This window comes from Arvicola amphibius, chromosome 17, assembly GCF_903992535.2.
Source record: "Arvicola amphibius chromosome 17, mArvAmp1.2, whole genome shotgun sequence".
Classification (NCBI taxonomy): domain Eukaryota; kingdom Metazoa; phylum Chordata; class Mammalia; order Rodentia; family Cricetidae; genus Arvicola; species Arvicola amphibius.
Window position 1 is genome coordinate 1,492,423 of NC_052063.2, and position 17,378 is coordinate 1,509,800.

At 43.2% G+C, this 17,378-nt stretch overlaps 1 protein-coding gene across 1 annotated transcript in view; it reads left to right on the plus strand.

The window, feature by feature from the left end:
* Positions 1 to 555: 555 nt before the first annotated feature.
* The window catches only part of Cry1 (cryptochrome circadian regulator 1), a 49,808-nt gene continuing 32,985 nt past the window's right edge, over positions 556 to 17,378 (plus strand). The window contains exon 1 of the mRNA XM_038314736.1: positions 556 to 1,314. Within this exon, the coding sequence (XP_038170664.1) occupies positions 1,157 to 1,314 (158 nt within the window). The 5' untranslated portion in view covers positions 556 to 1,156. The remainder of the gene's footprint in view (positions 1,315 to 17,378) is intronic.

A 17,378-nucleotide genomic window follows, 5' to 3' on the forward strand; every position in this document is an offset into this window, starting at 1 on the left:
GTTCACGCCGGACTGCGTTGGTTCTCCTACTGTACGTACGACTCACCCAGCTCTGCCGGAACTCTCGGGGTACACCGCACTGGCCCCAGACCTCCCGCACACCGCTGGGCTGGGGAAGAACCCTGGGCGCGCTCCCGTGCCCCGGTCCCTTCGATCACACTGCCAGGGAGCCCGCGCTCCCGCGCCTAGCGGAGCGCGCGCTCGCGAGCTCCCCGCAGCCCCGTGCTCATCCGGGTCTCGGCGAGCCTCAGCCAATGGGAGCCGCTCCCCGCCCCCCGTGGAGCGGGGCCCACGCCTCCTGCCCCTCCCCCGAGGCCTGCATCCCGGGCGCTCATCCTGAGGGTGGAGGACACCCGCCGGGGCGGCGAGCCCGGCTCTCCGGCGAGCACTGAGGTCCGGAGCGCCCAGCGGCCTCAGCTGGTCCAGAAGCGCCCGGCACCGCCGCCACGCCGGGGTCCCGGGCCGGCGTAGTAAACACACTTCAGAAACGTGAGGTGCCGGTGGTCACGTGGGGCGCGTGCCGGCCAATGAGGAGCCGGGGGCGGGGCGGAGGCCGCTGACGCGGCGGAGTCACCCGGGCAGCCTCGGGACCGGTGACCGGGCCGGGCTGAGCGAAACGTCCAGCGAGCCGGCCTCGCAGCGCCCGCCGGCCGCGATCCGAGCTGCCTGCCCACTCCGGGGGCGCACGGGCGTGTCGGTCGGTCGGTAGGAGGCCGCTCGGGGCGAGCCACCGTCTCCCCCGCGGGCCGCCTCGCTTGGGCGAGGTCTCCGTGACGAGCCTCCCGGGGCGGCTGCGGCCAGCTCGGGCCGTCGTGGCGGCTCGAGCCCCGCGCGCTCGCTTGCGCTCCGGGGGTCGCAGGCCCTGGAAGGTATGCGTGTCCTCCGGACGCCGGACGCGGGCGCGGGCTCCTGAAGGACGTCGCCCGTGGACCACAGCGCCTCGGCAGCCTCCATTCATCTGCCAGCTGCGCGCTCGCCGCCTCCGCGCCCGGCCTGGGCGCCGCCTCCTCCCGTCCCCCCTCTGCCGTCCCTTCCCCGCTCCTCGTGTGCGGAGGTTCTCCTGGAAGCGCAGGTGTCGGTTATGAACCGGGCTTCCCTCCCTTGAAGCTCTCGGTAGAAGAAGTCGGGGTGACCCTCCGCGCCCCCCACCCCAGGCATGGGGGTGAACGCCGTGCACTGGTTCCGAAAGGGACTTCGGCTCCACGACAACCCCGCCCTGAAGGAGTGCATCCAGGGCGCCGACACCATCCGCTGCGTCTACATCCTCGACCCCTGGTTCGCCGGCTCTTCCAACGTGGGCATCAACAGGTGGCGGTGAGTCCAAGAGCGCTGGGGACACTGATCGCGGTGTACACGAATCGGGGCTTGATGAGTTAGTTACTAGCAGATCTGAGATTTGGTTTTTCAGTCCAGAGACCGAATTGCTTACGTCGTTTAAGAATCGTAGATGTGGTCATTGCTAAATGGTAGAGACTTCATATTAAATAGAACTCTCGACCTGGAACGCCATCGGTAAGTTATGTGTCTGATTTGTGAACTATAAGTCATCGGGAAATGAAACACTCCCAGGCCTCGATTCCTTTTGCCCATGAAAGGGTTGTAATCTTTACTGTTGACGTGTGTGTCTAGGTAACTCATAATGCGGAGAAAAGCCATTCATTTATTATAGCCAGTTCCAAATCCAGCTCTCTTCCCCCTTGAGGTTAGAGGAGGAAAAGCAAGGGAAAGGATTACCTGAGTTCTCTTTGCTCTGCGCGCGCGCTCTCTCAACTCCTTGTGGTTGACAAGATTAAGCACAGTTTTTTCTTTCGAGGTAAAATATAATCCTTCTAGGGAATCTACACTGGAAGAAACCCCTCAGGACTTTTTAGGAGATGTTCCTGCAAAAACAGGATAGATGATTGTGCGGCTGAAGGGCTTGGCAGATGTCTTGATAGCTTTGAATGGGAGAGACAGATATGGATGAAGTCAGCGCTCTTCAAGCATGTGTGGAAGAAAGAAAAAAATATATATAGTCCTTTAGGTGATGAGACGTGCTGCAAAGAGACGAGGTAAACAGGAGTAGAGATGGAGCCACAATCTAAAATACTGGTAGGTAGCTGGGCATAGAGCTCACTGGAAGAGTACTCGCCTAGGATGTGTGAGGTTCAGTCCTCAGAACCATGGGGAAAACTGTCAGTTGGTGTACAAATTGCAGAGAACGTGACAGCAGGTTTGAAACAAGTGATGGGATTGTAGCTGTCTAAGTGAGAACATTTCAGGAAAGGGGTGAGGTGCACTTGACCTTTGGAGGGAACAGCCAGTCAGAAGGACTGGAGCAAAAGGAGTGGGGGAAGCAGGGTAACGAGGTTGGAGCTGTAATAAGGGCCAAATGAATAGAGCTGGATTCGCAGTTGTGAGGTCTGCGAGTTTGCTCAGAGTGGAGTGGATTAGGAGCAGAGAAGTGGTGTAGTCTGACTCATTAGTGCACACTGCATCGGGCTGTGCACTAACCCCCAGCGAGGGACAAGGAGCGAGAAGACCTCTTAGGAGACTGAACTTATGCAGATGCGAGGAAAATGGCTCACACAGAATGTGCTGGCAGGTTGGCTGTGTGGTTGAGCAGAACAGAAGGGGCTTCTTCCATTGTCAGAAGATGACAGCAACCCAAATGTCCGTCAGCTGATCACTGGACTTCGTAATGTGGTGTATCCTTGTACTAGTTACTTGGCCGTTAAGGAAGAAACTATTGATAAATGCTGTAAAATGTGTAGGTGAACCATGAAAGCGTGCTAGGTGAAAGAAGCTAGTCATAAAATTTCATATATTATACGGCTGTGCTTATATGAAGTATCCACAGTGGGCGAATACACAGGGACAGAGGGCAGTTAAGTGATGACTTAGTTCTGGGGAAACTGGGACATTTAGACGGTGTAGCCATGGCACAGAGGTGATCAAAACATCCTGGGAAGTTACGGCTGCACACCTCTGCACAGCCATTGAACTGTACTGCTTCTCTCTCCAAGATGGAGCCCAAACGTCGCTTTTTCTGGTCTAGGGTGACGTACTCTTATGAACTCCACACTGTGTTTGGCGTTGCTTCTTATACATTCTTAGATGTACTGGTTTTGTTAATGAACATTTGGTATCATCTGGTTTGGGTTACTATAACAGAACACGTTACAGTGGGTAATTTACAAATAAAAGACATGCATTTCTCAGTACTAGAGTTTACTTTATAGATGGCATGTTCTATATGTTCTTACATTGTGACAGAAATGAAAAGGTTCTCACAGGCCTGATGATAGGATTAATCACACCAATGAGGGTAAAACTCTCCTAGATTGCCCCATAATACCATCACATTGAAGATTAGGTTTCATCATGAGAATTTGTGGGGATAGAACATTCAGACCATATCAGGTGTAATATGTGTTCGTTTCTCTCTTCCATTTAACAGATTGTACCTTCCTGAAGATAAGCTATAGTTTCATTTAATCAAAAACCAATTCCCTCTTCTTCCTATTCATGGAAGGCTCTTTTCCTAGGGGCTTTGCAGTGAATTCAACCATAGTCTCTGCTGTGAGGAGCTTCCATTCTTGTAGAGGACAGAATGTGTGTGAGGGGGTGTGTAATAGAGGAAAAATAAAGCAGAGTGTGAAAATGTAGACCTAAAGGAAGTGAGGAAACATGCTAGGCGGGGGTGTGGACTATTGGCTGAGGCTGTTTGTTTGTTTCCTTGCTGCCCAGACCCAAAATTACTGTCGGGGTTTTTGTCCTGCCCAGTTCCCACAGTCGTTATGTCCCAAAGAAATCACACAGAGGTCTACATTAGTTATAAATTGATTGGCCCATTAGCTCAGACTTCTTATTAACTCTTATAACTTATTATTCTTGTCTATGTTAGCCACGTGGCTCAGTACCATATTTTTGTGGCTAAGACAGGACTGCAGAGGAATGGGCTTCCTTCTTCCCAGAATTCTCCTGTTCTCATTGACCCACCTCTACTTCTTGTCTGGTTGTCCTGCCTATACTTCCTGCCTGGCTACTGGCCAATTAGCATTTATTTAAAATATATTTGACAGAATACAGATCATTGTCCCACACCACAAAATAATCACACAGAAACTATTAATTGTAACACTGCTTGGCCAATGACTCTAGCTTATTCCTAGCTAGCTCTTACATCTTAAATCAACCCATTTCTATTACTCTGTGTATCGCCACCAGGTTGTGGCTTACTGGGTAAGCTCTGGTGTCTGTCTCCTTTGGCAGCTACCTGGCTTCTCTCTGACTCCACCTTATTTTCTCCTCTATCTCTGCTTGGAATTCTCACCTAGCTCTATTCTGTGCTGCAATAAGCCCAAAGCAGCTTCTTTATTAACCAGTGGTAATAAAACATATTCACAGCATATGGACAGGAATCCCACATCACTGGATTGTAAGCAAAATTTCTATAAATTATGGATTTCCCAGTCTTTGGTGATCCTGTTATAATTGCACAAAATGTTCAAAAATGATAACTTTTTCCTAAAGTGTTTACATAGTGAATATTTTAGGCTTTGTAAACCGGAAGTAGAGTTTTATGTTTTACCCTTGAAAAATACAAAAATGGTTTTTATCTTACAAGCCATACAGAAGCAAGCAGTGGGTTGTTGGTGTGGACTGTGGCTTACAAATCGTTCTTAACTTGTTCCTTATTTTATTGAGTACTTTTGGCTTTGAATAGTGTTTGTTTTTATTTATCTGATTAATCTTTGCTTTTCCTCTTTCTTTGAGTAATGATTCCTCTTCCTGGTACTTTTCTTTGGAGGTACGGACAAGAGGTCTGCAGGCAGCATTAGGGATTGAAATCAGAGCCTCACACAGGCTACACATGTGCTGTATGGCTGAGCTACATTCCAGCCCGCTCTTTAATTTTCTGAGATAGGAGCTCACTAAGTTGCCGAGGTTTGCCTTGAACTTTGAATCCTTCTGCCTCAGCCTTCCAAGGAGCTGCAATTTCAAGCCTGTGCTACCTGGTCTAGCTTGTATGACTCTTCTATAGCACAGATGAAAACCTGCTTTGAGTTGTTAATCTTTGATAACAAAGCATGATCCCTTCACATTTATCATTGTCACTGACTTTAGAATTTTATTCTTGCCTTTTCCCCCTACATTTTTCTTTTTCTATTGAACATAAACAAGGGAGACAGAAAAAGATCTAATTGTATTGAACATGAGGAAGTAAGATACAGGAAATTGTTCAACTTGGAATAAATGAATATAAGTATCAGAATTATTATTTTATTGAACTGTAAAATTGGTGTTTGATGGGCAATCACATCATTACCTCAGTTGCTTAGCAGGACAAGTTGCTTAGTTAGTAGTGGAGCCCTTGCCTTATTTAATGCTCAGAACCACCCCCACAGTAGACACACACACACACACACACACACACACACACGAATACGCACCAGGAGTTTTACTCCTGAAAATAATAGCCAGGCATGATGGCACACTCCTTTAATCCCTACACTCAGGAGGCAGAGGCAGGTGGATCTCTGAATTTGAACCCAGTCTGATCTACAGAGTAAGTTCTAGGACAACACAGAGAAACCTTGTCTCCAAAAACCAAAATAATAACTAACTAAATGAATGGATGAATAAATAATACGCTTGTTCCCTTATCTACAGGGATACTTTCCAAGATGCTTCCAGGTGCCCCCAAAACACCACTGAATATATAAACACACACACACACACACACACACACATGCGCATATATCTTAAGAGGTTATTAACAATAATAAAACTGAGTAATTTTAGCAATATAGTTCAATAAAACTAAAAACCCATGAATTACTCATTTCTGGGATTTCTGTTTAGTGTTTTGAGGCATCACTTGACTCTGGGCACTAGGTACTAAAGCGAGAGAAGGCACTGATAGGAGAAACCTCTGTGGCCACTATTTCTTCTAAAGGTGGGTTCCACGTGAAAGTGAATAAAGCTGTTTAGAGAGAGAGAGAGTGGACAGCAAGAGAGAGGGGGAGGGTGAAAGAGAGGAAGAGAGATTGGGTGATTAATTTCTATAAATTTATAGTAAGAGCGAGCCCGGGATATCTGAATTCAGACAGATTTATTTGCCCAGGAGTCACAGGCCGTGTCAGTTAACCACCCTGATGTTCCGTCACAGAGGAGTGAGACTGCATATAGACCCAGCGTCTGAGAACCTGAGACAGGAGTGCTGAGATTTTGAGGCTGTCCTGGGCTACAAAGAGAAATCTAACTCCAAGAAAGAAAGAAAAAAGAAAAATATTGTGTTATGGGACAGTGGTCATTTATCCTGTCTCTTGTATTATTTTTAATAAAATGCTGATTGGCCAGTAGCCCGGAAGGAAGTATAGGTGTGACAACCAAGCAGGAAGTAGAGGTGGGGCAATGAGAACAGGAGAATTCTAGGAAGAGGAAAGCACAGTCTGCAGTCGTGACCCAGCCATAGAGGTAACAAGATAGCAAGATGTGACTGCCTTGTCGAAAAAGGTACCAAGCCACGTGGCTACCATAGACAGCAATTATGGGCTGATGTAAGTTCTAAGAGTCAATAAGAAGCTTGAGCTAATAGCCCAACCAGTTTATAATTAATGTAGACTTCTGTGTGATTCTTTGGGACTTAATGACTGTAGGACCGAGCGGGACAGAAACTTCTGTCAACAATAATGGAAGCTCATGTATTCTTGGTTTTCCTGTTATGATTATAAAATGATGGGGAGCTTTAAAAATTGCATCTGTCATTAAAAAATAGTTTTCACCTCAAAGGGAAGAAAAGAGTTTATTCTGCAGCCAAGTGTGAGTAATATGGCCTTGGAGCACAGATTCAAGTTGCCCCAATACCATGTTTTACTACGAAAGTAATTACACGAGATTTTATTAGTTACAGAACAAATAAAATCATAAATCAAGGAATTTAACAAGCACCGCTGGGGACCACAGGAAATTTCACAGTTGTTAGAAGTTTCAGAGTCTAGCTGGGGACATGCTTGGCTTTTGGGTCGATAGGAGCTGGTGGTCTGTCAACACATTTTAAAAGTTTTGGTGGTTGTAGGCAGGCAACACTGACTTTCAAAGAGACTGAAAATTGCCCAAGGTAATTTGTTTATGGCCTACAACATGGTCACTCTCTGTAGTAACACAGTTCAGCCACTTAGCCTTGTAGAAACTTTAACAGACATGGCTATTTTTCACCTGACATCTTTGCCATTGTGAAAAAACCACAGTGGGGTACTGTAGAGCTCTATCCACTTTTGCGCCTTGGGAGGCGGGCATTTTAGCACAGATTCCAAAGCTTGTTACCTTTTGCATCTCACTAACTTCATTTTGTTCACATTCACTGCTTGAGGTTAAAGGTCAGGGCAGCTAGGTGCACCTTTCCATAAAAGCTTCAAGAAACCTCTCAGTGGTGTGCTGGTGCACATACATCTAAGAAACCTCTCAGTGGTGTGCTGGTGCACATACATCTAAGAAACCTCTCAGTGGTGTGCTGGTGCACATACATCTGTAGCAGCATCACTCAGGCTGAGGCGGGAAGTTTGAAGCAATTTCCAGGGTATTCTGGGTAACATAGCAAGACCTAGTCTCAATAAACAAAGCAAGAAAGCAGTCTCGTGCTGAATAAGTAGGATGCGGATTGTTTTAGCAAGAAAGGGGATGGAGGTGTAGCTTTTTAAAAGGCACACAGCATCCACTATAGAATATATGCATCAATGTCTATTTGAAAACAACTAGAGAGTATCCATTACAGATAAATGCAGTTTTAAAAACATGTCACAGGGCTGGGGTAGCTATTAGTTACAGAATGCCTACCCAGGTATGAGGCTCTGGGTTTGATAATCAACACTACAAAAATAATAATGAAATGAAATTTTTTGAATTGTCATCTTATGGAGCTGGAGAGATGACTCAGTGGTTAAGAATGCTTGTAGATCATGCAGATCTGGGTTTGGTTTCCCGCAGCCCACATGCAGATCACAGAGTTACAGATCATCTGTAACTCTAGTTTTAGGGGATCTGATGCCCTTGTGACCTCCACGGGCACTGCTCACACCTGCTACACACAAGTGCAGGCGAACCATTTCTGCACACATAAATAGTTAAACCCAAATCTTTTGTGAAATTCTAATCTCTCTGCTAACATGATCGTAAGGGTTAATTAGAAATTGCTCCTTGCTCCCCCAACTTCTTCCTTTTGTTTTCAACCTCTCTATAATTCCTTCTGCAAAAGAGAAACTCCTCCTGAGTTTTCATCTAAATGGCTGCAGGAGGTCAAAGTCCATGTCTGGATCTGCCTGACTGTGTCACCGTGTCACAAGCCTGCATTCTAAGACGACCAGCTCCACCTCACTCAGCACTGAGGAGCCAGGTTAGAATGACCTTGCCACGTCCCAGTGAAGTAGAGTGATTACCAGTGTGGACTATAGCAGCACAGAGAGGAGCCATATGTACTGTGGATGTCAAAATATAGACTATAGCTACACGTGCATGCACACACACACACACACACACACACACACACACACACACATGATGTAAAGGTGTAGAATAATGTCCAGAACAGTTACTAAGTTGGTTATTCAAGGAGTAAGATGATGAATTGGGAGCTGCATTGTTGGAGAAGACTGTGTGCTACCCATAGCTGAAGGAACTAGGCTGCCAAGTGCATGACCTGAAACCAAATGCAGGTCTCTTACATTTGCCTGCGTCAGGTCCTAAATCTATATAATTTGCTGGCTTTTGATAAACTGATAATGTCCAGATAACAGCAATCCCAATTATAACAAACAACATATCTTTTTACCACAGAAAATTCACTCATAGCCCTCTTCAGTCTTTTGAATGTTTAAAACCAACCAACACTTTGTTTCAGTTTGTACTCCTTCAGTTCCAGACCTCCATCTGTCAAATAGTTCCTAGGGTGAGGCTCCCCCCCCCTTCCCTACCCTGATTAAAAACTGTGCCCCTAGGTGCTGAGGAGATGGGCCAGTGGGTCAAAGGATCTTCCACACCCATGTAACAGCCAGGCACATGTATCTGTATACCCATGGCTGGGGAGTGAAGAGACGAGGCAAGACAGACTGATCTCTGGACCTTGCTGGCTGGCCAGCCAAGACATGACTTTAGTTAGCTCTAGGGTCAAAGGGAGATTTTGTCTCAAACTAGGTGGAAGGCGGTAGAACAAGACACCCAGTGTTGATCTCTGACTTGTACACGCACATGTGCACATGTATGTATGTATGTATGTATGCACACATAATAAATAGCATTATTAACAATTTCACACTTAAAATTCATTTTTAAAATTCCTAACGCATTAAAGTTCTTGTTAATTTTACTTGATTATGAGCTGATTCTCTCATCTTCAAGCTTTGGGCCTATAAGAAAGCTCATGGGGATAGAAAGAGGTATTGTGTTACTTCTCTATCTCAACCAGTTTTCTCATTCGTAATTGGATAGACAGACTTTATCTTTTTAAGCTGTGTGTTGTACTGCTTTCTGATTCACCGGTTTATCCATCTTCGTGTGTTATATATTGCTATTATAAAATACTGGACACTATATAAAGGTATGGTGCTGTCCTCACAGGGCTCCTACCTTCCCTGCCTGGTGTCATAACCTGGGTGAAGAGCACAAAGGGAAATGACTACAGGCAGAAGAGACCACGTGTGTCAGGTGGCCTTGCTTTGTGACCGCTTGCTCTCATGAAAACCAACTTGATCTCACGAGAGCTAAATTAATCCCTGAGAAAGTGCAGGACCCATGACTTAGCTTCTAGCCGGGCCTTCCTCCTGAAGGTCTGCTACCACTTAATGCCAGCAGATTAGACGGCACGCTTCCAGATATAAACTCAGAGCATACACATATCTTACCAAAGCACATAACATAATTTTCATGTTTGCGTCGCAGGAATTGTTCCACTTGGCATTTTTTTGAGCTTTTTTATTCTGCTTTTATGATTGTCTCATCAATTCATGTTTTTTAGTCTTGTCTACAGAAGTATTAAATATTGTACAGTATTTTATAGTGTGTTGGGTGCTTTTGTAACTATTTCTTGCTATATTGTGAGTACTTGGAAGGTGGTTTTCTTTCCTTTTTATCTTTTCTTGCACACCTTATAATCATCTGTGATCTTTTTTTTTGTGAAAAAGATCTTTTTGTTTGCCTGAAACATAGAATTTAGAATTTCCTTCAATGACATCTTTTGAAGAAAAATGTTTTTTATCAAAATGTGTTATATTGTATTTTTTTTAATTATTGAAGGCTATTTTGATGAATATAGAGCTTTAAGTTGCTGGGTTTGTTTTCAGCTTATTAAAAATACTGTGTCCTCTCTTAAATTCCATTGTTACTATCAAGAATGATTACTACTTAATAGGTAAGCTGTCATCTGCGCCCAACTCATAGTCACATTGAAAATTTTCATACAGTGTTTGAAAAAATTTGGAACTATACAGAGGTACAAAGGGTGTTTAAACTGGAGAGAGTTTAAACTTTTAGAGGTAATAGAGTTACTGACTCCACTCCAGGGCATTTTAAGTTATTTTTATCTCTGTCTTTAAATTAAGTAATGTATATATTTAATTTTTTCTTTATTTTATTTTATTTTTATTTTTTTTAAAAGAAAACAAACTGAGCCGGGCAGTGGTGGTGCATGCCTTTAATCCCAGCACTCGGGAGGCAGAGGTAAGCGGATTTCTGTGAGTTCGAGACCAGCCTGGTCTACAAGAGCTAGTTCCAGGACAGGCTCCAAAGCTACAGAGAAACCCTGTCTCAAAAAAAAAAGAAAACAAACTATCTTTTTTCATTATAGATGCCAACCCAATTTCCACTTCCTCTCCTTCTCCCATTCTCTCCACTTATACACACACCACCCCCTGCTTGTCTCCCCCTCCCCTGTACTCCCCATCCACTCCTCAGAGAAGGTAAGGCACATTGCTTTGGGGAAGGTCCAAGGCCTTCCCTACTATGTCTAGGCTGAGCAAGGCATCCATCCAAAGAGAATAGTTTCCCAAAAAGCCAGTACAAGCAGCAGGTATAAATCCTGGTGCCATGGCCAGTGGCCCCTCAATCTGCCCCAGCCATGTAACTGCCACCCACATCCAGAGGGACTAGTTTGGTCCTATGCTGGTTCCTTCCCTGCCTGGCTGGAGTTGGTGAGCTCTTAATTAGCTCAGGCAGACTGTTTCAGTGAGTGTCCCAATCATGGTCTTGACCTCCCACTCCTCCCACTCTTCAGCTGGACTTTGGGAGCTCAGTCCATTGCTCCATGCGGGTCTCTGCCTCTGTTTCCATCAGTTGCTGGATGAAGGTTCTATGGTGACATTTAAGGTATTCATCAGTCTGACTACAGGACAAGTCCAGTTCAGGCCCCCTCTCCTCTATTGCTTAGTTTCTTAGCTGGGGTCATCCTTGTGGATTCCTGGCATTTTTCTAGAATCAGGTTTCTTGCTAGAACCATAATGGCTCCCTCAATCAAAATATCTTTTTCTTTACTCTCATCTCTGTCCTTCCTCCACCTCAACTATCCCGTTCCCTCAAGTTCTCCTCTCACCTCCCCTTCTCTCCTCCTCTTTCCCTTCCACCCTCCCTTCTCTCCCCACCCCTATGATCACAATTTTGTCAGGTGATCTTGTCTATTTCGACTTTCCAGGTGGACCTATCTATGTTTTTCTTAGAGTTTAACTTGTTACTTAGCTTCTTTAAGATCATAAACTATAGGCTCCATGTCCTTTGTTTATAGCCACTTATGAGTGAGTACACAACATACTCATCTTTTTGGTATCTTCTTTCATTTTTTTTCTTCAAAGACTTAAAGTTCTTGTCGCACCCTTAAAATTAAATTTTGGGCTGTAAATCCACTCAAGAGTTGGTCAGTGCTTTCCAGTTTACCCCTCCCCCTTGATTCAAAGAGCCAAGGAAATTTCACCATAAAGCATGGAGACATTACTTCTGCCTCACCCTTCCCTATTGTGTATGTGGGGCTTTTAGAAGTGTTGGCTTAATGTTTCAAATGCTTTCATTTAGACTTTATGTCTACTGTGGTGCTCAGTCTTGACTTTGTCCCCCTTGTGTTGTGAAGCCTTCAGAGCCAGCAGTTCAGGTCCTCTGGGATCAGCACCGGTCAGGGCAGACACTGACTGCACACACTGCTCACTCTTTGTTTGTGACCCCTTGTTTTGTTAGCTCTTAGCTGCCATTAGGAGGTGTTTTATGTATCTATTGTCATTTCTGTTTCAGTGCCAAGATTGCCCTAAATCACGTGGTTAATATTAAAATTGAATACATTTGACTTTTTAATGTGTTTGACTTAAATGTATTATCTATACTTATTTTCCCTTTTCATTTTCTTTTTTTTTTTTTTTTTTGGTTTTTCGAGACAGGGTTCATTTTCTTTTTTATTATAAAAATTTTAATTATTTCTTTTATTTTTTGAGATCATAATATAATTACAACATTTTCCCCTTTTCTTTCCTCCAAACCCTCCCATACACCCTTTTGTTGATGTCCTTCCTCTTCCACACTTATAGCCTCTTTCTTCCTTCTTTCTTTATGAAAGAATTTGTTTGCATTTATTTTGATCATGTTTTCCTAGTCCCCAATTTCCCCCAGATTCTCCCCCATGGCCTCTTTATTTCAGGAATTGTTGTTACTTACATCTATGTGTATGTGTATGCATGTGTTGTGCGTGTTTATGTATACACCCATTCCTAAATACATAAATACTGCTTGCTCTGTCTGTGTCATGTTACCTGGATGTAGATTTTTAGGAATGACCATTGGTACTGAGTAACCATGGGTGTGCTCTTCTTCCTTGGGTAAGACTGTTTATCCCAAACTCAACATTCCTTAGTTGCCTGTAGTTCTTAGTGTAGGCCTCGTGGCTTTTCTTAGCATGTCTGCTGTTGTTGTTGTCCTTGTTCAGCTCATATTTAGGAAGTCACCATGAAACTCTGGTTGTCCTGGAACTCACTCTGTAGACCAAGCCTTGAACTTACAAAGATCCACTTGCCTTTGCCTCCTGAATACATTGCTGGGATTAAAGATACGCACCACCAGCTTGGCCCCTTTCCATTTTTAGTAATTTTTATTTGTTTTTTCTCTTTGTTTTGATTTGATGTTAGTTAAAGATCTTTTGAAAACTAAATTCCCTGTTCTTTTCTATTGGGTTTTTTTGTAGTGGTTTCTTCCTCATTTGTTTCCTGGGGTTAGGGATTGAATCCATATCCTCGCATCCCTAGGCAAGTAGGATTCTACCTCTGAGCTGTAGCCATCAGCCCCATGCATTTTGTTATTCTCAGTAGGCTCTTCTGTCTTACTTCCTTTTGGTACTCTGATTTACTGAAATGCTGTTAGGATTAAAATAGCCTATTGTACTTACTAAGATAAGTTCTTAGCCTTTTCATTTTTCTAGGGTCAGCATTAAGTGTTCTTCTGCTTGACTTTATAACTGTAGCTCACAGTCTTTTTATGTGAGTTTCATTGTTAAGAATTTCCAAATAACTTTGTAAAGTTTATTATTCTTGTTTCTTTTGATTAGTGATTTAGAAACATTGATTATATACTTAAAATTTCTATGACATTACAGATTTTTTTGTTCAAGAGAGGGTTTCCCAGTAGCTATGGAGCCTGTCCTGGAACTCACTCTGTAGACCAGGCTGTCCTCGAACTCACAGAGATCCACCTGCCTCTGCTTCCCAAGTGCTGGGATTAAAGGCATGTGCCACCATTGCCCTGCTCATTACAAATTTTTCTTTTTTTTATTACAGATTTTTCTAGTTAACTTTTTAATACGATTTTTCAACTTAAGTACAAGAAATTATGAAATTTGCCATGTATTATTTCAGTTCTTTAACAAATGTTTTGCTTTTAATGATCTAACATATACTCAGATAAAATGGCCTATATGTATACTTTATTCCATATATATGGAAATATGCTCATATATTCCAGATACACACACAGAGAGGTTATTAAGGAGGACCTGCTTTGATTCTTCCCCCACTAGGCCAGGGTTGGCGTGTATTGTCCAGATCTTCTCTACCTAGTCTTGGTAGCTTCACTCAGTGTTATCCTCACTCTCTCACTGTTGTGACTGCCCCAACAGAACAACTTCAGAGATGTCAGTCCATCGCGGCAAGGGGGTGACTCTCAGAGCAGTTACATGGTGGAAGCCAGGAAGCGAGATAGGAGTGCCACTGCTTCTTTCCTCCCATTCAGGCTGGGTCTTCATCATCATTACTAAAAGTGCCTCACAGACACACCAGATGTCTCACAGTCTCCCAGGTGATTCTAAATCCAGTCGAAATTGGCATAAAGATTAGCCACCTCTGCAAGAGCAGCAAGTGCTCTTACTGCTGAGCCATCTCTGCAGCTATATGTCAATGATCTTATTTCATATTTTCTTTTTTATCATTCATGTTCTGTTGTTTTATCTCTGTTATTTTAATTTTATTGAATTAAATTTTATTAATCTTTCTACTATTTTAGAAAGTATACATTATCTTAACTATTCACTGTTAATATCAAATTCATATCAATCCATGTCTACAGTTAAAAAATAATTTGCTCCTTTATTGGGTAATAAAATACGTTTAAATTGCGCATTGATTGGCCTCCTTCTGATGGGTATGTATTTCTAGTTATTTTGATCTGCTCCTTGTTTATAAAGCCAGTGATGACTTCTGTGTGCATTTACCATGCTCTTCGTTCTTCTTTCTCCTCACATGTCAGACCGCGAATGGAAACCTGGGATCACTTTCCTTTATCTGCACCAACTGTAGAGTTCCCTCTAGCGGAGGATCTAGGGGCACGCTCCTTCATCTTTTGTCTGAAGACACTGCCCTTGAGTCCATCATACCAGCACACTGAGAACCAAATTAGCTGAGGGAATTTTGCCTGTAGTTCGTGGTTTCAGACACTTCAGGTCATAGTTGTGGTCCCAGGGATCAGACCTAGGTCAGTGTAGAATGGCAGGAAGGGACTGTGTGTTAGAGCAAAGGGGTCAGTGACCGTACAGTGTCTAGGAGACCACAGGAGGGAGAGGGAGAGGAGGTCAGGTCACAAGTGTCCCCTTTGTAGGGGAGAGGAGGTCAGGTCACAAGTGTCCCCTTAGTAATCTTTACCTATAAAAAGGCCCAATATCCAAAAAAGTTCTCCCGCCTCCCAATAGTTCCATAAATTGGTAATCAAGCATTTAACATAAGTTATGGGTGGTCATAAATTTCTCACCCATACCAGATCCCATCTTTTTTACAGTATGATATAGGATAAGTATAAGATGACAGTTATTTTTTTCCTGCATACTAGAAGTGTGTGATCAGCTGTTGCTCCCAATATTAATTCTGTGAGGTCAACATACCATCTTCGTCTGGCTTTAAAAATTCCCTTTGTCTGATGCTGTACAATATTTTAAATGATAATTTTTGTATTACTCTGTTAACTCCGTATGGACATGTCCAGCTTTCTGAAACTTTGTGTCAGTGTCTTTTGTCAGGTAGAACATGTTCCAGGTATCGCCTTTCTGATACAACCCTGGTGGTTCTCTTTTCTCCTTTTAAACATCCATTTGTTTATGTTAGATGTTTTTACTATATTTTTCATGTCTTCTTTACATTTGTGTCTCATTGGCTCTATTTTGTTTTGTAAAATGTATGCCAGCCTCCTTCAATTAAGAAACTAAATTATATAAATAATAGCACATAATCACTATACATGCATACAGTATGTAATGACCAAATCGCATTAACATACTTACACTTTCAACACCTATTGTTTCTTTGAGAGCCTTTAAATTTTTCCCCTTTGGCTCTCTATGACCTGTACAGTAATTACTGTAAGCTATAGGTAGACACCTGACTGCACGCCGGAGCTGTCCTTCTATGGCCATCGTTCTAGCCTGCTCTTGTGTGAACCAACTGTTGAGCCCCCACATGCATCTCAGTGTGTCTGGATCATCTCACTTGATGCTTCTTCCTTGTCCTTGCCAGAATTTGTTATTTTTATCTTCTTGATAATAGCGACTCTATTTAGGGAAAGGAGATATTTTTCTTTTTGGGGTGGGGGAGGGTCTCGAGACAGGATTTCTCTGTAGCTTTGAAACCTGTCTAGAACTCGCTCTGTAGACCAGGCTGGCCTCAAACTCAGAGATCTGCCTACCTGTGCCTCCCCAGTGCTGAGATTAAAGCTGTGTGCCACCACCACGTAGTAAGAAAGATGATATTTCATTATAGTTTTGATTTATATTTCTCTGATGGAGAACTTTTTATTATAAGATCTTGGCCATTTGTCAAATCTTCAGCAAACCAACTTATGCTGGTTTTGGATTTTTAAAGGTAGAATTTTTTTTTTTTTTTTTTTTTTGGTTTTTCAAGACAGGGTTTCTCTGCAGCTTTTTTAGAGCCTGTCCTGGAACTAGCTCTTGTAGACCAGGCTGGCCTCGAAAGGGTAGAATATTTTTATTATTATTAACCTGAAGGCCAGAAGTTTCAAGTCAGACAGAAAGCATCAGACTTAGATCTAGGGCATCATGCTTTTAAGCACGATAGGCAGATGCTATTTAGTACTAAGTCCTCTAAAGCCTAGAAGTGCATGTTATACTTGCTGTAACCTGACTTTGGAGTCACAATGCAGTGGTGTCTAAAATTAGACAAGGAGTATAATTTCTAGATTATAAATAGCTGTGTTGTTTTTTGAGATCACAAAGGAATAAGAAAATTTTAGTTTTTTTATCTGTCCTCTGTATGAAACAAGAACCTCTATAAAATTAAAAATATCTATTCCTTGAATGTTTGATTGAAGTTTGCCTATAAAGCTGTGATTTCTTTGTAACTTTTTAACTATTGATTTTTGTTTAATTTTTCCCATTTTTTTGAGATGTCTCATGTAGGCCAGGCTGACTGTGAATTCCTAGTCGTTCTGTCTCTTCCGTCTGAGAAACGGATTGAGGCACAGTCTACCATGCCAGCTCTGACTGTTTGTTCGTTGTTGTGCTTGGCTATGGAATCCTGTCCACACTGTCTAGTCTCTCACAATTCTCTTGCCTCATGTGTGCCACCACCCCTGGCTTCAATGTCCTTTATAGCTACTGGGGCCATCTTACATGTTCTTTGTGCACTCAAGTCCGTTTGGGCAAATTTTATATTTCTTCAGGTCATGTTTAGTAAGGAACTTATTCATCTTAAGTTTTTTATTTTTATCCACGTGTTTCTCTCTCTCTCTCTCTCTCTCTCTCTCTCTCTCTCTCTCTCTCTGTGTGTGTGTGTGTGTGTGTGTGTGTGTCATGTGTGTACATGTGCATATGGAGGCCACAGGCCAATGTTGAGCATCCTTTAGAATTGCTCTCCACCCTGTTTTCTGAGACAGGGTCT